The 21,524-nt window shown below is 39.9% G+C and overlaps 1 protein-coding gene across 1 annotated transcript; it reads left to right on the top strand.

The window, feature by feature from the left end:
- Positions 1 to 6,533: 6,533 nt before the first annotated feature.
- On the top strand, positions 6,534 to 18,411 carry NIPAL1 (NIPA like domain containing 1). The gene is given in 8 exon segments (XM_075750686.1): positions 6,534 to 6,702; positions 8,043 to 8,117; positions 8,120 to 8,332; positions 12,197 to 12,463; positions 13,529 to 13,585; positions 14,076 to 14,166; positions 15,957 to 16,117; positions 16,261 to 18,411. Coding segments are annotated over 8 exon segments (1,638 nt in total). The 3' UTR covers positions 16,866 to 18,411.
- Positions 18,412 to 21,524: the final 3,113 nt, after the last annotated feature.

Here is a 21,524-nt window from a genome sequence, read left to right as displayed (position 1 = left end):
GAAAGTACACCAGGTTGAATTAAGCAGCTTTATGTCTGCTTACAGGTGCTCTGAAAGCTCTGCTAATGCTGGCACACAAAATCCCATCCTGATTTAACCTGTATCCTCCAGAGAGCCACATTGGAGTCCACAGAGCTCACAAAAACAGGTGCAAAGCAAAGCTGTGTCCAACCACTTCCAGTCACTCAGCACCGAACAAATGCAAATGTATTTATTCGTCTCATGGGAAATAATTCCTCCAACAGAGTGGGTTCTAAACCTATAAGTTCACATTTTGGAATCCTGGTACCATCATATCTACATAGGCACTCATTTTTCATGTTTATCTTTGCTCTTTGAGTCTTCTTTAGTTTTAAGAGCAAAAAAAACCCCATCTTTGACTTTGTGCTATCCAGACATACCGATTCGCAGATGTACTAGAGGTTAAAGATGATGAGAAATGTGGTAAAATAGGACATGTACAAAAATCCACATCCATCCGGAGTACATAGCCTGGAAGTTGGGGAAAAATCTGTATCCTCTACATTCCCCTGTTCTTCAGGTAAAGAGAATTTTCTGTGCATTTTTGCTAATAAACAGATTCCTCTGGCTGTTAGTGTCTATTGTAAGTGGAAGCACTGTGGGGTTGTGTTCTGCCTAAGGAGCCATGGCAGAATTGCTGAGAAAGAGAAGCTGCAATTTGGGGCAGATCTGGAGATTTTGTCTTGGTGAGGCACTGGAAGCAGTAAGTGGGTGTAGCAATTGGAAGTATTTACTACCCTGTAGTCTCAAAATACTAAATCTGAATGTCAGGCTCAGGTGACTACTGCACCAGGTTGTTTCCCTTGTCAATCAGACAGGATGTGTAGCACAAGAATATCTTCAAATTCCATTAGTCTCAAAGCAAACTGTGGGGAGTTTTGAAATTCTTGAATCTAAGATGAAGAAATGCAGCATGTGCCCAGTGCAAGTTGAACAGGCACAGTAATTGCTCCTGGTTTGGGGACCCTGGCTACAAAACCCCGTCGCTGGGAACAGTAGAAAATGTCTCATTAAACTCAGTGGGTCCAGAACTCACCTTAATGCATTTTTTTATTGGTTTATAGAGGTTTTTTAAACAATATTTCAGATGTTTTTTACTAACTTGTATCATTACCATGTTTCCTATTCTGTAGTCACATATTTTTCTTAAACTGTCACAAGTGGTTACACTGCTTTTATGTCAATAGTCCAATGTTCATTTTCACATTATCATGTTTCTGAAGTAAGTTCGAAAGGTAATACAGACAAATATTTTCTTTAGAGGTATTTTAGATTTTTACCATATTGTTTTTACTCTATTATCACAAATAGTTTGCTTTTACTATCTTGGATTTTTAAATGTGACTACTATGATAAACAACTGAGTTTTCAAACATTATGTACTAAAACCTAATTATATTAACTATGATACATCCAAGTCTTTTGAGTTGCAAGAAAATGAAGGCAGTATTATCCTTTTACAGTGAATAACAGATCAGCTTCCATCTCTTCTGCTCTTTTATTTTACCTATTTCTCAGTTTCTTACTGGCCTACCATATTCACTTCTCCAGTCATTATTTTCAGAGAGAAAATAATTTGAGTAAGAATATCCTGGAACAGAATTTGGTGTCATATAAAGATCTACTTTTTTTCTTTACAAAAAGCAGCAAAAAATCTTCATTAACATTAAAATCTGCAGTGTGTTACACCAAAATCTCTTTTCTAACATGCAAAGAGTCCTTAGCAGTTCTGCAATAAGCACTTTCATCAGTGTGCATGCTTACCTTGGGAATGTGATCTGCTGCTTCTAATAGCGATTTCAGTCCTTTAAATCAGCCACGTTTCCTTACTACATAAGCAGAGGCACCATGAAAAGGTAAATATAATCAACATTTCATACATAAATCCCTTATTGATCGATTTCTCAACCAGCCAGGCCCATGTGCAGTTCTGTGAATTATTCCCAGGGAAGGACATGGATATTAGAGGAGGATTTCCTTGACCTAGTGATGGATTTTGAGATTTAGAGAGAGATGAAAGTGACAGTGGCAGTCACTATTATCCCTCACCTGACCAGAAGCTTACTAGCCCTATCAACACGCAAAAGAAGAGACCAATATTGGAGCATACTCTGTCTGGAAATTTAAAAAAAAAAAAAAAAATTGTAAATGACCATATATTCAATATTTTCTGCTCACCCTCTTTCTTAATATTGCAGATGCTTTTTTACTGTAGTAACAGGTCTTTACTAGAATAGATAAAACACCATAAATGGAAATTTTCTGTTTATTTTAATGCATTTATCATATTGCTGAATAATAGGAAATATCATTTTAAACTACTGAAAGTTCGTAACTAATCTAACATACCTTTTTCATTTCTATTTTGATGCTTTAAAAAGCCCACAGACTGTGAATATATATTGTGAATATATAAGACGCTGAACTAATCTTCAAGTTTGGTATGGATTATGACTTTGCAAAATGATTTGTAAAGTAGCTGCAGTCCTCCTCCATTAGAAATGCGGAAGGGTTCATCGGTGGAGGCCACACTATCAAGAAAGCTCCCAAGAGGATTCTAGCGTACTTTGAAAGAGAAGAGGTCAAGGTATTTGCATACCTCAGCTTTCTCGTTTTGCTGCTGGATAACATGAGAATGAGGAAAATTAAGTTCTTGGGAGCTTGAGTGATTGATTTTTTAATCTTCCATGTTTTACATGGCCCATTTTTGGAGAAAAAAAATTGCTGAGTATGAAAGCCAGTGAAGAAAATCTTTTAGAAGGCAAGAGGAGTGAATGTTCAAATTTGAAATGGTGTCTTTGTCACAACTGAGACATAGCTAAAGTTACTAATCACTTTTTAACTTTGTTTCACAGCAAGCAGAATCCAGGAAAGCAGTCCAGGATTAAGACACATTTGTTTCTGTAATCAAGAGCAGGAGAAAGCAATGCCATTAGCATTCGTATGAATCAACTTAAATCTTGCAGCCCAGGTGACCGAGTGGTCATTCCTAAGTGGATTGACACATTGTAGATTTAATCACAAACCCAAAATGATGCTCAGTATCACAGGTCAGTCTCCTGACCAGAGAAGCAAATTAGATATGTCTGCTACTTCAGCTTTCCAACCCTGAAGACCGTGAGTCCATTTGCTAGGGAAGATAATATGCATTTGAAATGTAAAGAATAAAAAATGTTTTAAATAAAACAGTAATGGGCAACAAGGAAATCCATAAAATTATGCCTGGTGGAAGCCAGATATACAAATCTACAGTAAGGTATCCAACATAACACATGGATAAATGAATAATCGTCTAAGTTCTGGCATATGTTTCACTGTTGTTTTCAATGGGCTGAAACACAACTCCTGTCCTAAAATCATAGATGTGAAAGGAATCTTGGAAGGTCACTGCATCCAGCTAGAACTGAATCAGGATCTGTTTTACCTCTGTCATTCTCATGGGGTTTTATCTGTTTTGCAGTCTGAGAGATGTCAATGCTCAATGCTGAGCAGTGATTTTGTGACTATGTGGTGGCACTGAGTGTCTGGGACATGTGCCTTGTTGTGTGTCACACAAACATCAAACTAATTGTGAACTCCTGCATTCGTCCAAAAGTTTTAGATGACCAACCAAGCCAGGCAAGTCTATGTTGTGTCTCTCAATTCAATAAGAACTACAAAGGAGATATACATCTTTTTACTCTGGTGGAGAACAGTCAGTTTTCTTGTAAAATAAACAGTCCTGTAAAGCAACTCTAACATATTTTTCCTTATCTGTTTTAACGTGGAGTTTTTCAAAGAAGTTCTCAGAGGAAGACAAGTCCTACTGGGCCAGACCAGTTCCTTGTGTGACAGTGGCCAGGACCTCACTGACACGTTCTGGGTGAGCTCAACACAGTGGTCTCTGTCCTGCCCTCCGTCAAAAGCCAATTACATAGTTGTCATTGACTTCACTACAATTACATTAGTTTAGTGTCAATATTTTTTCACAGATATTTTTCCTGTCATTCTGTATTCCAGTGAAGTAACCTTGACTGATGGGAGAATGACCGCACTAATGGATTATTGTTTTAGTAGGCCAACTTTAATCTATTTTTGTATATCTTGCTCTGTCATCATCTGTAATTCTTCTCAATCCTATTAAAGCTACCTCTAGTTTCAGACACTCATAACCAAAACACTAGATACACTATACATCTGTATTTATTTACAAATAAGTAGGTTTTAATGGCACAACATTGCCTTTCAGCTTACTGTGTTGTAGCTGTGTACACAGATGGGTGTTTGGATTGGGACCGCAGTTTTGGCAGGCTTATTTTCTGCAAATACCGATCTGTCTTTTCTAATGCTGATGCTATTTCAGCAATGACTGTCGTGTTGGAAGTGTTGTGGCTGAGAAAGCTGTAGGGCTTCTGCCTTATTTAATAGTCTTTTGTGTAGACTGATGTTACGAGGAATTTAGTGTCATGAAGCACAATTGGCCCCGACGAGGCTTGGTGACTGGAAAACCATCAGCGCAAACAGTATCTCCGCCAGTAGGTGGTACTGTATTTTTTACTTTAGAGTTAAATGGGTGCTTGATGGAGAGGGAAGAAGTAGAAGCAATTTAAGATGTGTGTGGGTGTGTTAGATTCCTATATGCAGATGAGGCTGGAATTGGAAAGCACGGGGCAGGCTGCAAGACTTCTGTGGACATGAATGCTAACAGGCATACAGTATAACACCACACAACAAGCTAGAAGACTATGTCAGAGCATTTTATCAGCATCTCCCAGGTCCAGACCCTAGTTTTTCCCTACTCTAAGGAGGGATTAGCACTTCTGAAATATCCTCGGGCATGACGAGTGCTGTGGCTGGCCGTGCCCAGCAGCGTTATTTATATGCCCTGAGCAGCATATGCGATGAGGCTCTCCTCATGCCACGCAGGTTGAGGTGGCTTGAGATGCCTCTTCTCCTCCCAACCTGAAACCTGCAAGGAACAGAGGGGCAGGCCCACCAGAAAATCCTCTAGGGGAAAAAAAAAAAAAAGAACTTCATTCAGTAATATCTGTGGGATAAAGAATAGATGTGGTGACCCTGCAGGAGTGCCTCTACCTTTGAACAGTCAGTTAGGATTTCTGTTTAGCAGAGTTTTATTTCAAGCTAAAATAACATGGGAAATCAAGGCTGGTTGCGCAGAATAATGATGATAAAATATTTACTCAGACAAAGGTGATTCCATTGAGATTAATTCTATTTTAAAAAAATCATGAATCTGTGATATTGTCACTGAGAAGAGTGATAGAAAATGCACTGTAGTTAAAATAGATTTGATATATCTAGCCTGGCTTGTCTTTCATTCATTGTAAAGTAGCAGTAAAGGTGGCACTATCTGGGCATTTTTAAGGCAACATGTATAGGAGCAATCTCTTCACAACAAGTACAGCAATGTAATCATATTGAACTGCAGTGTAGGGGCACTATTTTTTGTCTCAGTTGAAGTTAATCCCTTTACATGTTGCTCCTGCAAGTCTATGCTAAATCACCAGCACTTGGGGCAGGTGAAGTTCCCGTGGTGAGAGCTCCACTCTCAACTCCAGCTCGGTAATTTTTGCGTAGCTGCGTGCCAGGACAGGTAATGATCCTGTCTGCAGTTCCATATTGACCTTATTGTTTGGACTCTGTTGGGTAGTAGCGACTGCAATAATGCAGAACAGAGAAGCTGAGCAATGATGGCAGGACTTCAAAATGCTGTTCTGACATAACTTCTCTCTTCCATTTTCTTTCTCTTTCCATTTAATGGAAAAAATTAGTACAATAACCCAGAAAGGTATAGCAGGGTTTCATAACATCCTCATTTCTCTTCTGAAGAAATGCAAACTGCGACAAAATTGCTTTGGCTGTTGGTACATGCTTTTATTGTTACTTCATACACAAACGGACTGACCTGTGCTTAGCCATAGGTGGCACAGCCCCCCCAATATCAGCAGAGCTGCGCTGATTTGCATTAGCTGATGATCCAGGCATTGCCCTAAATCAGTCATAGGTGCCGTTTTGAATGATCGAGTAGCATCTTTTTCCTCTTTACGTCAGATGATAGGATTGTATATCAAGACTTGCTTTGCTTTCCCATTTGACCTTGGCATGTCACCCAAAATAAAGAGAAATATATCAATGTTGATAAATCACTGTTATGTAGTTTCTTTCTTCCTGGCATTGCTTCATAGTTCTTTGAAGCTAGTTGAGTATGCAAAGTAGTATAGCTCATCAGTGAAGTATACACACACGAAGTATAGTCACTCCCTTCTGTAATTATATTATAGATTGCACATTCTTTACATCTGTCCTTTGACTTGGATTGTTAGCTATAAGTTTTTTGTGACCTCATAATTTTTTTCAGAAAAAAAAGAGTTGTGTAATGTTTTCACAGATTTAAAAACATGAAACATGAGCTATATGAAGATTTTTAACCAATAAACAAGTAAGAGTATCTCAGATTAAATATTTTATTCCTTAATTGAAAACACTTTGATGTCCATGGTCTGCTATAGGAGATGGCCTGTAGAGAGGCAGATCTGCAGAAGTTTTGTTTCTTGGTATTGCTGTTCCGGGTACTGCACCGCAGTGAAGCCTTGACCAGCAGGTCAGCGAGAGCTGTGGCAGGGGAAGTCATGATCTTTGGCAGCTCACCCTCTCCGCTGCTTCAGCGGGCTCATTCAGATGGTACCACCTCCCTTCTCTGCAGAGCTGTCAGCTGGGTCGCTTGCAAGACTGACACTTCATGTGCTTCAGTCAAATTGCAGGAAGCTGGAAAAATTGACACATTTTGACAGAAAGAGAGGTGTGAACAAGCAGAGTTGACAGATCTGAGGGGGCACAGAACAAAAATAGGAGCTGAGAGCAGGCTGCAGACATATATCTGTCCATAGACGTGGTTTTATCCTATGGGCATGCTTATGTTGTACAAGTATATGGAAGTTTGCTCCCAAATTTTCAGATTGTGCTTTAAGATTTTAATTGAACTGTTTTAAATACTATTTAAAATTATCACTCTTTTTTAGCAGTAATCTGTGTTTCAGAAATGTTAAAGCAGAGAAGTCAAACTCTTTATAATAAGGCAGCCTGCGCTTGGTTCAGGCCACCTTCCGTAGAAGTTCTTATAATGTAGACGTTGTAAAGGTAAAGTGGATAGGTAATTAAATGTACAAAAGCAAATGCAATGCTCCTTTTCTCCTAACATACAGAGCGCTGTTTATATTAAAAAATAAATACAGATATAAAAAATGAGACTAAGAGATTGAAAATGATCTCTCGGTTTCATCCCAGGACTGCAAAGTCAAGGATGCCCAAGGCAGGGAAAACCGAGTTATTTTGCTGACACCATCACAGTATTTCACCAGTCTGCACCAGAGCTAATAAATTTTGCAAACTGAAAGATGATTAATTTAGGTGCTGTGCTGCAAAGCATGGTTACAACTCTGCTAAGATTCAAGCCAGCATGTTCCTGTGGTGCTCTATGGAGGTGTTATATTCATAGCTCAGTTTTGCTCGTTTGGGGAGCTCTTGTGCATGCTAAAGGTCCTCAGACTATCCCAGGACGTTTGCTGGGTAACCTTAGGTTTGCACGTAACGGCTTATTAAGCCATACATTTTGTAAATGTGTTTCACTTACTTAACCATGTTAAAAACAAGGGCTTAGACTTCTTCCTTGAAACTACTGATCGGGTAATTAAGATCATCGTTGTTTCTTATGACACCCTGGAGCCTGTTCAACCACAGGGAATCATCTCAGGGTAAGTATCACCGGACGCTGCCCTTGTTCTGCCAAACTGGGATGGCCTGCCCCGCGTATCCCCCCGCCTGATCGCTAGCACAGGCAGCCCATCACACACCCACCATGGCTGCACGTTAAAATTGCTCAGCTCTTCTCTCAGGTGTGAGGGGGAGGAAAATTAAATCTATAGACATTTCCAGTAGACCCAAATACTGCCCATGTAGCCTAGGAGAGAGCTCTTTCCTTTGGATTCAGTGTTCAGGTGGGGTCGCCTAAGTCCCCAGGTGAGAACTGGGACTTTATAACGATTTCTACAAAATAAAACCCATTCGGGGTCACTCCTGGAGGCCTGCGTGCCCGTTCCCCGTCAGGCGTGGTGGGGATGCCACCTCCACCTCCAGCTGCCAGGCCGGGGGCCGCGGGGCGGGCGAGCAGGGCGCGCCCAGGTGCGCCGGGCCGTGCCCGGGCGGGCGGAGCCGCCGCCGCCGCCGCCTGCGACTCTGCGGAGCCCGCGGAGGGAGCGCCCCGCAGCCATGGGGAACCGAGAGGCGCTGCCCGGCCGGCCGGCCTGCCGCACGGGTCAGTGCCTGCGCGGGCGCGGAGGGGGAGCCGGGGACGCGGGGCTGCGCGGGGAGAGGGGGGGCGGTGGTGCGCGGCGCTGCGAGCAGTATGCGGGGGGCGGGGGGGGGGGGGGGCGCGGCGTTGGGGACGCGGCGCTGCGCGGAAGATGCGCGGGGGGTGCGCGGCGCTGGGGACGCGGCTGTGCGCGGAGGGGGGCGCGGCAACGGGCGCAGGTGAGAGCGGGGTATGTGCGCGGAGCCGAGCGCCGCTCCTGTAGCCCCCCGCGCTGCCCCTGCGGCCGCACGGCGGGAGCGGCTATCGTGACTCTTGTATACGTAAAACTTTGCTCCGCCGTGACGTCACGCAGATGTTTTCCGAGGAGTGTCGTGCTGCCGGCCCCGGGGAGGCTGCTGCACCTCTTCTCCCATGGCTGGCTCGTGTCTAAACCCTCTTTTCATCATCTTTTGTGCGTTTTTGTGATTGGGGGTGTGCCGGGGAACGAATCAATGCTGCTTCTCAGTACATCGACTTTTGGCAAAAGTGGGCTTAGTATTTCCCGGGTGACCAACAAAACCATTTCATGTCCCTGCCAGGTGTGAGCTGACTTGTGAGTGCAATAAAAATGGTCAAATTACATGTCTAATCAAAGCAAATGGTTTTCCCGATGACTTAGAACCAGTATCTTCAGTGGCAGGATAAAAGCTAAGCTGGCTGTCACTAGCTCACTGCAGGGTACATTAGTCCGAGGCTTTTACAAGTTAGAATTGCTACAAGGAACATGTAGTACCGGGCTGGCTGATCTACCTGACCTAGATAATATTTAGGTGTTAGAGAAAACGTTTTTGGATTTAGCTGAATTGTAAAAAAACACTTTAGAAGTTAAAACAGTGGCCGCCTGAACTCAGACTGGTTTCCTGTTGCTCTCAGCCTCGAGTCAGAGCTCAGAGAGTTTATTTCTGCAAGGAGGAGTTCTGCTGACAGGTTCGTGTTTGTTGATGTTTGGAAGTGGGAGGTGAAACTAGTTTAGCTACAGAAACTGGGTGCTGAGCAAGCCAAGGTGGCCTCAGAGATTTGTCACCTTCCTCAGTCCTTCCAGGTAATCTTTAAACTGGTCAGAGTGGGGAATAAAGTGATAGTAATTCCTGGATCAGCCTCGTCTTCCCAGCTCTCAGGTGGTTCTTTGATCAGAGGAGTGACATACCACTTTACATGCAAGTGGAACAAATGACACCTTTTTGAAAACTAGAAAAAGCTGCTCAGCACAATAAACAGAGATCACAACCATTCAAAATTACTCTTCTCAGCTGGCAGATGGAGCAGGCGAAAAATCCGTCTCTTTGTAAATGTGAGCAAAGATTGTATTTCAGAAAGGAGAGAAGCATCCTGTGGCAGTCGCCGAGTGACTTACTACGGATGGCATGATTAAATTTTCATTATTCTATGTTGTAAAGTCTGCTGGGGAATGGAAAACTTAAGAATCAGTAGAAAAAGTAGTAGTAGTGTCATACGGAAGGGAATAAGCCTGCCATTCGTCTCCAGCTAAATGAAAGTACACCATTCACAAAAAGGGGGAGAAGAGTTTTATTTTCTCCACTTTAGAAACCAAACACATGGACAGAAATCTGCCTTTACCATTGCAGGTAGCTGAAAGACCATACTTATTAAGAGGTTTTGTCTTGATGCTTTCTTTTAATTAAAGGCAAGAACTGTTGCTGCTTCTCACATAAAGCCTGTAGTAGCTGAGTGGTGGTGGTACAACCGACGCCAGTCTGGTTTAGCATCATTATAAGGGATCGAGAGTTAAGGGATTTCATTCACTGGCAACCTCCTTGTTTTTCTGCCTTGCCCCGATGTGTGTTAGCTAAGAGAACATTTATGCTTAAAGGACTTCTCTGTAATTTTCTTTTGTGATTTAATCTTTAATAATTATATCAAAACTTAAGTATATGCAAAATTTTTTTCTTCTAAGACTATGCTAGTACTTTAAGGTTTTAAAATACTTTCAGATACAGATGTAAATCCCATTTCTTTTACATTATCCAATTGCAACTTCTAGTAATGATAACATGGCAGAATACTATCTGTCCTATACGCTACGCAAAAGCAGTTTCATGTCGTTGTAAATTCTTTAAGATTTTAATCTTCAGTTGCAGAGTATGGACAATCTTGTGGGACCATTTTTACAACGTCTCGCTTAGCAATACAAAACAACTCCTCTGATACAGAAACTCTCTTGGCAAACAAGAAAATGTGTTTGCACAGCCCAAAAAATCAAACAATAACTTACCGTAGTGTTTGTTGTACAGTATGGCATGGGACAACTGGGAGCAGATATTCATTCTCCATTCCTTACCTATAAAGGGCGGTATCTCCCAGTGTTAGTATCAACATTGTCAGCTGCAAATGCAGATATGCTGTCAAATTTCATACTGTTTTTAATACTTTTGATATTTTAAATATTCCTTCCTAAACAGTATTAGGTTAATTATCCAAGGCTGCTTTTTGTTAATTGTGCAGTGAAGTACTTTTGACAGAACACTAATATTCCCAGAGCTTGGGTATGAACAGATGCAGAGGCACATCCTTTTCTACCAAGTCTCCAAATGCTTTTTTTCAGTCGGGGAAAAAAAAAAAAAAGTGAGTGTATTGTAGATGGTGCCACTCTGCAGGATGAATCCTTCATGTGTCATTTTAATTACAGGGGAAACATGAAAAGCAAAATTATTTGTTGCATCCAGTGCTTTATATGAATTGCAATGGACTGAGCTTTTGTACTTCTGCATCTGCTGTTTCATATTTTAAAATGTCTTTGCAATAAAACCTTTCTTTCCACAAAGGCTGTCCTTAAAAGCTATTCCAGCCTAGATTCTCTGATCCACGCTGTTTGCGTGCTGCAGTCGACCATGAGAAACTGTGAAACGTCTGCCTAGACTACTATAACCCCTTTGCAACATTGCTGCCTGTCCGCTGCTTCCTCATGCAAAATTATGACTCCTTTTGTTCTTGGAAATGCAGTACCTCTTCTTCCTTTAAAAAGCACCTCTAGGCTGATGGCAATGACGTCATTCTCACAAGCTGTCGTTGTAGTGATGCTGATAAGGCTTGGCTGGTGAAGAGTGTGAAGCTTTAGTCAGCTCAGAGTCACCCAGCCCTGCGGCTGTGTTGCAGGGATAGCCAAGGGGACTGTCCCTCGCAGCCTGGGGTCTTCCTCCAGCTAGGGGTCATTGAGGTTAGATGAAAATTGCTGGGAGTTGTAATGAGGCCTCCATCTCAAAACTTTATGATCGGTTGAAGAACATCTGGCTCACATAGTAGTCACTGAACAATTTTAATAAAAAGTATTAGCACCCACATGCAGCAAGGGTTTGCTCCCTATATAGATTTTTATTCCCATTCTCTTTTTTATTTGTTTTTTCCAAATCTCAGCTACAAATGTAAAAGCAGAAGCCTGGAATAACAGCAGGCTTACTCTAGCAGGCAAAGTCTCAAAACGTGGATTTGGCTACATGTTTGTGTTTTGGGGATGTGGTCTCTGCACAACCTCTGCACAATCTCTTTCTTCTTGAGATTTCAGGTTAGCTCTTAGGATTTCAAGTTGAATTTGACATTGAAGAGAATATTTAATTGTTACATTCCTTGGTATTGCCTTAATTGCTTGACTGAGCCAATGTAGTGCAGAAAATACAAATAAAATAAGGCATGCACCTGTGAATTACAAGGAGTGGGTAATGACCTGGGGCCAGGTTGTTACGTGGATTTTGTGAGTTATTTGCAGGGTCAGAAATGACAAGCACTCTGGGAAGATGTGGAAAGGAGTGAGCAGGGGGCTCCTTCAGAGCCCTGCCTGGTTCATGAGTCATTTGTCCCTTTTTCTCCTCCCAGGTGCTGTGCTCTCTTTTGCTTGCCATGACTCCTGCCAAGCATGGTGCCAGATCATCAACGTGTCTGAATCCCACTCATCTCCCCTCGCCTTTATGAATGGGACTCTCAATGAAACAAATCGGAGCATTTCCACGCCTGCTGGAAGCAAATATCGCCTCTATGTTGGCTTGGCTTTGGCAATAAGTTCTAGTATCTTTATTGGTTCTAGTTTCATACTGAAGAAGAAAGGACTTTTGAAACTGGCAGTCAAAGGAGTCCCCCGAGCTGGTAAGCGGTGGTGCCCGCCTTGCTCCTGCTGGAGACACAAACGCCTCTGTTATAACTTGGCAAAATCAAGGTTCGAGTCACAGATCACACATTGAAAACCATCATGGTTGAAAACCATTGTACTTTAATGGTGATCGGAAGTCCTGTCTTGGCTAGGGATGGAAATACGGTGTGATTACAAGGACTGAGATTTCAGAATTCTTAGGGCTATGGGGGCAGCGGTGGGCATTAAATGTAGTGAGCTGGTGATATTTCCTTCTTGATGGTAGTTAGATACCAAAGCAAGTTCTCCCTTTGTCTTGCCCTTCAAAATGCATCTCTCTCTCTTTTTTCCCATCTTGAGATGGAAAGTCTTAAGATTTAGTTATTTTTTTAAAAAAAGGAAGTACAATAGTTGTTACAAAAATTCTACATTTAGTGCAACTATTCTTCCATCAAATTCAACAGATGAAGAACTAGAAAAATGTGGAGAGCTTTTAAAAAACCCATTGGACTAATCTCATAATTCCCTTTGCATGGATTTAAATGTATAGTATCAGTAGTTTTTCTTTTGTTTGTTGTGTTTATTGCAATATATTCTTTCAGGGAATCTGGTTATTTGAAAAAAAAAAAGTGTTACTAAATGTTCAGTGTACTTAGATTTTATGTAAAAAAAAAAATAATGCCTGCAGTGGCATTTTTCTTTCTAATTTGTCTCAATTTGAGCTATAAGCAGAGTCAAAATGCAGCTGACTCTGTATGAATATATTGGATCTGACCTGGAAAAGCACTTTGAAGCATTTCTTAAGCTCACCAACAATCTTCATGGGCATTTTACCTTTGCTTGGAACTTTCCCTTCATGTGTATTTAGTCAAATATAATTTTTCAAAAGTCCAAGTCAAAAAGCAGTAGAGCAATTAATAAAAGTCAGTCAAAATCAAATGAAATATTCTTTATGTCACAACCAGATAACATGCTCTTTCAGTACTTTGTAGGACTAGATGCAAATGTGAAGCTGTAGTTTTGTTTATTGCAATAAGGCGATCTCTTTCTTCTAAGATGAGATGGGTTTTTTCTGTTTTCAGGACAGGGTGGATATTCTTATTTGAAGGAATGGCTCTGGTGGGCTGGATTGCTATCAAGTAAGTCACCTCTTTCCTCTCAACTGATATGTAAATGCTACATAAAGCAGATGATTGTTTTAAATAGATTTATTCCCTGATTTTTAACTCCCCTCACTTAAAAGAAATGCCTTTGCAATCACCTTTATGACAGAAGCCCTCCTGATATCCCATCTCTTAAATACGGTGTTTGCTCTTTGGAGCTTTTTGCAGCATAACCACCTTTCCTTTAATATCCAGTCAAAAGCAATGGCATGGAATCTGTCCAACTTCTAGGAGTACTTAGGGGGAAAGTGTTTAACTTTCTTCAGCCTTTATTATGTCCAGAGGGGGTTAGATAACTTTGAAAGGAAAATTTGCAAATATAGTGTAGAAAAGATTTTGCTATTTTTTTGCTATAAAATATTTTTATATTTGCTATCATCACTATCATACAAAATATTTATAATAGTATGCCTTTTATTCCACTCCCCCCACCTTCAACCTGATCCAAATGTTCTTTCCTCTGCAGTGGGATTAGGAGAAGCTGCAAACTTTGCTGCCTATGCCTTTGCGCCTGCAACCTTAGTTACCCCCTTGGGTGCGCTGAGTGTTCTCATAAGGTTAGTACAAACTGGAAGCAAACCTTGACAAACGAACTGTTCACTGACTGAGGAAAAAACAATCTCTTTGGCTGAAAGTAGAGAATTTTAATAAGAAAACTGAAAAGCAATATATTGGCAAAACATGCTTGTTCGTTCCATGGTGGGAAGATCCCTTGCTTATTTAGAACTGAGTTTTCTGGGTAGGGGAAATGAGAAGTCTTATTCCAAAGACTAATATATGCTTTCCCAACAACCTTCCACCTATATTATAAAGTATTTTTTATCAGTGTATGCCAAGTATACTGCTAATGCACAGTGGTAGAAGGCTGTAATTCATCTCTTCCTAGACAACTGAAGCTTTCTTAAAAAGTCTTATCCTGTTCTTCAGTTGTGACAAAACTTTAAAAGAAAATACAGTATTTCCCCATTAAAATGTTTTCAAATATGTTTCTTCTTTATAAGAGCATAATTTCATATTAAGGCACACTTAGTAAGCATTTTGGGATTGTTTGGTCTTTTCCAGGTCCTTCTGGAAAGAAGGCAAAGAAAATTTTAGCTTTTTTTAATATCGGCAGTTTAAATCTGTGGTTCTTTTGAAACATGAATGCCCTTCAATGACTCATTATTTCCTATGTATGAAGAAACAAATAATTGCCAAGTACTTTAGCATACACATTAATATGGCTATCACAGAAACAGAAAAGACATGGATTATGCTTACAACAACATTCAGGGAAATAATTTGTTAGCCAAACGGAATTATTGTATTTTAAATGTAAAACTCTTATTTTTAAGACCTGAGTATACTGTATGAAACATTGTGTTTAAAACCAACCTAGGCCACGTTTTTTGTGGGTTTTAGGGTTTTTTAAAAGATGCTTGCAGTAATCTAACTGCTAAAAATGCAGCCATTCTGTCATAGCAAAACCAGCATAACTGTCACCTACAGATGTGCTGGGATCAGCGTGTAGGTAGATGCAGACTAACTGTCTGCCTGACTGCTGCTTCGCAAAACAGCCTGAGTTTTAACGCTCTCTCCTTTGATGTGAATAGCAATCTTTCGTGAAACAGAGAGGTTGTGAGAACTTCATGTCAGTGATCTTGTTACCCTTGGGCAAAAAAATAGCTGTATTTTGATCAGTGGGTTGAAAAACTATTTGTGAGCGTGTCTACACGTTGTTAAGCCTGTGTCTGTGCCTGAAGTTGTGCTCTAGCTGGCTAATCGTGTGCCCTGTGAGGTGGCCTCATTTGGGGCATGTTATTATCCTTAAGTTAAATTTTGAACCCCTTGGAGGGCCTGGCATCAGGCTCTTTGAAGGGACAGGTGTGCCTTCTCCGTGTTTTTGGGGGGAGTCCTGGCAAGCTGGGCAGAAACTGTGCCTGGATGGGAGAGCCCAGGAAGGAATGAACAGTTTCCAAAACTTGTGTGCATTGGTTCAAATGGCAAATGAAGTGCTTTAAACCATTTTTGGAAGAAAATAACAGCTCGCGTGATCAATCTACAGGTGTGTGAGAGTGCATACGCCTGACCCAGGCAATCAGTAATGAGAAGTTCCTTGAGCAATTCGGATGCTTTACAACCTGGAGGGGAGGGATCAAGGTTGCTAACCCCACTAAAGCCTGACCTGGCCTTCTTGGTCCTGACCAGCCTTCCTGCAAAACTCCTTAAAATTTGATTGTTTCAGGCTGGTCTCCCATGTATCCAAATTAAAAAGAGGTTTTGAATTATTATCATGTTACACAGAAAGATTTTCAATGTCTCGTGTGGCTGGTGGAGCTGAACCTTTTATTTATAATTTGCCAAACAGTGCTATATTGTCATCCTATTTTTTAAATGAGAAGCTGAATATTCATGGGAAGCTGGGCTGTGTACTGAGCATTTTGGGATCAACGGTCATGGTTATTCACGCCCCTGAGGAGGAGGAGGTCACCTCACTAGATGAGATGGAAAGAAAGCTGCAAGATCCAGGTTTGTACGCAATTGCAATGAACTTCTTCTACAGTTCATAGAGAAGTGTTTGGGACACTGAATAACTTTTAGCATGTACTTGGACGTAGTATGGTAATTTCTCTCATGCACATTTTCCTTCTTCCCTTCCCTCTTTCTTACAGCGTTTGTTACGTTTGCTGTTCTCCTAACAGTTGTTGCCCTCATGTTGATTTTTATCATGGCTCCAAGGAAAGGTCAGACAAATATACTGATCTACATTTTAATTTGCTCACTCATTGGTGCCTTCTCCGTCTCATCTGTGAAAGGCCTGGGCATTGCCATTAAACAAATGCTGGAGCGGAAGCCAGTTTATCGACATCCATTGGTTTACGTTTTGGTGGGCATCTTAGTGCTCTCCGTCAGCACTCAGATCAACTATCTCAACAAAGCATTGGACATGTTCAATACATCTCTAGTAACACCTATTTATTATGTGTGTTTCACCACAACAGTTGTGACATGCTCCATCATCCTGTTCAAGGAGTGGAGCAGTATGGACCTGGGTGATATCATTGGAACCCTGAGTGGATTCTGCAGTATCATCATAGGCATTTTTCTATTGCACGCTTTTAAAAATACTAATATCACCTGGAGTCAGTTGATGTCTACTGTTGCCAAAGAACCATCATTACCACACCATGAATATGAAACCTGTCACACTTTACTGGAGAGTATGGAAGACCCAGCTTTGCTGTATGAGGAGGACAATGTTTTATTCAGTCAATGAAACTCTCGGACAGTGTTCATCATTGAAGTATCATGAATTGCAGGCTCAGCCCACCTCTGTCTACCAGAATGCTCTTTTCTGCAATCTTCTGGAAAACTGTAAGACCAGTTAAGTCTGGGCCACTCCTCTGTGCCAGCTGTTGGTAGTAATGAATGAAAATGTTCAATAATTAACATGACAGACAGAAACCTGATGGTTACTGTATGTCAGGCAATGAACAACCTTGTCCTTTTTTCATGCAGTATCTCCTATTGGAGAATTTTAGCAGAAAAGGATGGTCTTTGTAAGCTATGTTTACAAAGTACAATTCTCCTATCATGATAAAAGATAATCCTTGCTGAAATGACAAGTACTCTGTTATTATCTTAGTGATGGCCTTAATATTTCAGGCTTTCTCTATATTTTTATAATTTATTGTCATGCAAACTTGTAGATATTCTACCTGAAGGATATTCATTGGAGATATAATATGAAGAAGATATTGTTTAACCCTTTTAGCTTTTAATATAAAATTTTATGCAAATTTTCTTCATTTTTGATGACCTACCAATGAATCTCAAATAAAAGTCACCAAAAAATTCATGAAATGTGGTTCTTGGTAACCGTTCTCCTTCAAAACCCATTTTTAACAGCAAAGTCTTAGCTCTTCTACCTTAGGAGGCCTGAATGGATTACAAATCCCTGGACGTGCACGTACCTTTTTATTTCAAAACTATGACCAAGTTACATTGTAAGAAAATGCAAATTCATCAGAGGCCTGAATATAGTTGCTATTGGCTTAAAAAATTACATGAGATAAAAGAATAAATTATTCAAAGGCAGAAGAAAAACAGAATGTGCATTTAAGAATTTCCACTCTGTTTTATACTACTTTGAGGCTTAAGAAGGGGCTTTACTTATTTCCATACTTCTTCCTAATGTTTCAATCTATTCATCAAAACCCATTTAAACTTTTCAAATTTTTTTTCTCATTTTCTGGAAAGATATAGTTGTTTCTTAATAGCAAAACAGTCCTGTTATTTTATATTCCGTTATAAAAGCAAAGTGCATTTTCCACTCCGTGCGCTATTTCTAAAAAGACTAGGTAAAGGAAGGGCTGTAAACAAGGGGTAAGAAACATCAAAACATCTTTTCTTTTAGTTTGGCCTTTTCATCTTTTCTAAAAATGAGTATTCACCTCTATTAGATGTTTTAGCTATTAATCCACCATAGGCCATGAAGATTATTATCTGTACCACAGTATGCTCCTCACTTGTGGTCACTGATCTTTGTCTCATGAAAACAGCTTGCACAGTCCATGGTTTACTCATTACAATCCCCTTTGTTGCCACTTTGTGAGCAAAAAAGTAGCTTCAGCAATCAATCAGATGTGGGGGTCATGACAAGCTCTTCAGAAAGGTAGGATTTCCAGTTCTGGGCTTTTTAAGTGTGAGTCCAGAACCTTTGCCAGAAGTTGCTGGCATTTCAGTGATTAAAAACTGGTATTAATAGCTGAGATTTATATGCCAAGCAGAACGTCCTCATGAAGCAGGCTGTACATTCTCTAACGTGCAAAGAGTGTAGTAGAAGTGGACACTTTGGATGGATAGCAAATTGTTCTGTGAAAGAAATCTTGTAATTTAGCTGTAAGATCAAAAGTGTTGCCACTGATATTTCATACATGTTTGTGTTGTGCAAAGTCTAAGTACTTCCTTTTTGAAAGATGTTCATGAAACATCTCACTTTTAATGATTTTTAATGATGCTTTAGAAGCTATCAAAAACTAGAAAGTAACACCAGGGATACTAGCTTAAAGCTATTTCTAAATTACAAGCACCTTTTTTTTTCACGTGGCTAGATTTGTAGTTGACATACCTACAGTAAGAGGTAGAAATTGTACCAATCACTTGCACCTTATTTCTAAACCCTCATTTTTACAAAGAAAAGCATATCTGAAAAATGTGATACTGAAAAGCGTGTCCAGTTCTTCTGCTCACAGTGCTTTATAAAATATTGAAGGTAACCTTGCCAATGTAAAGAAGAGCCCAGAAGATGTCATTAGGCAATGGGTATTGAGGTTATCATCACCTGTGATTACCTAATTTGAGAAGTACAGTCAGTAGTGCAGGAGGTGGCAGCAATGTTACCCCAACAAAAGAAACGTTTTGACGAAGCATGCACTTGCCTTGAAAATATACAATGTACACAGCTTAGCAATATTTTTCATCTTCCCAAGTGATGAGACTTGTAGCAATTCTTTGCTGTTAAAATATACATATTAAAAAAGCTTCAGAGAAGAAAATATATAAACAGAGTTTCATTACTTCTTAGGTAACGTAGATAATACTTTGGCTTTATCAGCCAGATTCAAGTCACAAAATCTTTATAGTTAAAACCAGATAATACAAATAATAAAAAGACTAAAGATGGTGTTTTCTGTACAGGTTGCCTTTTAACAAAAACTTGTGTTGCTTTTCACTGTGAATTACTCATACAGTTTAAAGAATAACTGAAGAAAATATTGGTTGTCCCTAAAAAGAGAAAAATAAATATTTTGCATAGCTGGTGGTCCCTCTATTTGCTTATACAGTCATCACTGTGGTGTGGCCAAATGGGTTATTTGTACAAAAAAACAACAAGTCCAATTCTTGAATGGATGTGTGTTGGCATTTTTAAAGATAGGTAGTAATACTTTCTTTGGTAAAGGTCTGGACTCTTTTTATACCAAGTCTAGACCCTTTTTATACCAACACTTGGCAATCAATTAACTTGTACCAATCAAGAATTCTGTATTTCCTACCAGACCTGCATATCTACTTTTATATACAGATAACATCTATTAGGAAAATAATATTATTTTCTTACAATATCAGAAAACTAAAGTTAACGCTTTTTTTTATGGTGTACAGGAAGTCTATAATGGTAAGAGGTAAATTATTGATTATCTTTTTGTATTGAAATCATTTGCTAAAAGAGATGTTATTTTTGAAAGTGTTTATATTTAGTAATTAATTTGGAGGAATTTTAAATTTTAATGAAATTATGCAAATATTTCTCTTGTAATAAATTATTCATGGATTATGTACTAAATGATCTATAGGTTTTAAACAAGGGATAAAATGGAGTTTAACTCATGTTTCTTGTAAGTATTTAAACACTATCTATCTAATAGATCCAAAGCGAATAATCTTGGGTTTAGCAGCTGGTCCTATGCACACAGAAGTGAATTTTAGATGAAGAAGGTCTGGCTGATGTCCTTGCAGTTCATGTCATCTGACCTGATCATGACCTGCTTTTAGTAGCTTTGAATTTTACTAGTTTTTCTGATAGGAAAGAAAATTTTCTACTGCCCTAGAAAAGCCATGTGTGAAACTACTATATATTCACCTTGAGCTAAAAAGTCTGTAATGTGATGATGGAACTGGAGGGAAGAGTATGAGGAGATCAAGAGGTTTTAGCTTCTCTTACAGAATTACCCAATTTGTCCGGATGTATTATTTTTACCCTGGTGTTCTGTAGAAAGCTTCAGCAAAGAACATTTAATGCTGATGATGAATAGTCAAAATACATGGATTTTGAGGGACAAAATTAACAGGCAAGTGAAAATGCTTTCCATTCTAAACTAGGGAAGAAAATCCAAAGCTGATGCATTAGGCATCTCTTTCTCATGGCTAGTCTCAATGGAGAGTATTTCAGCGAGCTGTCAGGTTTTCCAGGCAGTGGAAGGATATTATGTAAAGTAATTTTAAGTATTTTGGACAGTAGAGGGAATGGTTAAGGACTAGAACAAAGAAAACTTCAGAGGCAATACATTGCTAACCAAATTATGGCTTTTAAATGCTGATACAAAACAAATCTTGGCAGCTACTCATTACTGCTGTACCTCAGGACAAATTAATGGGCAATTAAATTCATTACATAGCTGAGTTGATTAAATGTAGGTAGGTCAAGAAGTCTTGGATAAGTTAAATAATCTGCAGGGAATTTGGAAGGAAGCACATAGGTTATTAGCTTCTACAGAAACCTGTTCTACCATCGTCCTTTACGTGCCTTCCTTTAAGCCACTCTTACAATAGCCATGCTATAAAAGAAAATTTCATCCCAAAGAGTGCAGATTCAAAACTTCAACCTCTTTACTCATCATGATTGCGTCCTGGAGCTATATGGGGAATTACATACTCGTAGCAAACACTATTCTCTTACTGTTTAAATTACAAGAAAACAAAACTGGCAAGTGTGTTAGAAAATACTCTTTTAGCGGCACGGGTTTCCCATAGCTGACTCCTTCCTGGCAGGTTTAAAGTGGTGCTGAGGTTTGGAACAGGACGGGGAGGCTGAGCCGGGAGGGAGCCAGACTGGTGGTGCGTGAGGGAGGAGCGGCGCTTGGGATGTCTGCAAGGCCTCCCTGGTTGTGAACTTTATAGACAGGGGTAAAAAAAAAGTTAGTATTGAAAGCCAAATGGTACTGGAAATAAAGGTCACCAGACTCATACACACAAGTAACTGACCTCTGCTGCTTCTCAGGAATACTTTTGATGAGGGAAGTAATTTCATTTTCTGAAAATACATTCCATTTTGTCAACAGTGCAGCTTTTTTATAGAAAAGAGATAGAAGCAGCTGACACACAGAGGCTGGGAATCCTGACTTTTTTTTCCACAATACTGACTTGCTGCAAGTTT

Source organism: Balearica regulorum, chromosome 4, assembly GCF_011004875.1.
Source record: "Balearica regulorum gibbericeps isolate bBalReg1 chromosome 4, bBalReg1.pri, whole genome shotgun sequence".
NCBI classification, from domain to species: Eukaryota; Metazoa; Chordata; class Aves; order Gruiformes; family Gruidae; genus Balearica; species Balearica regulorum.
Note: the sequence above shows the minus strand (reverse complement) of the source record. Positions and strands in the feature narration are given on the sequence as shown.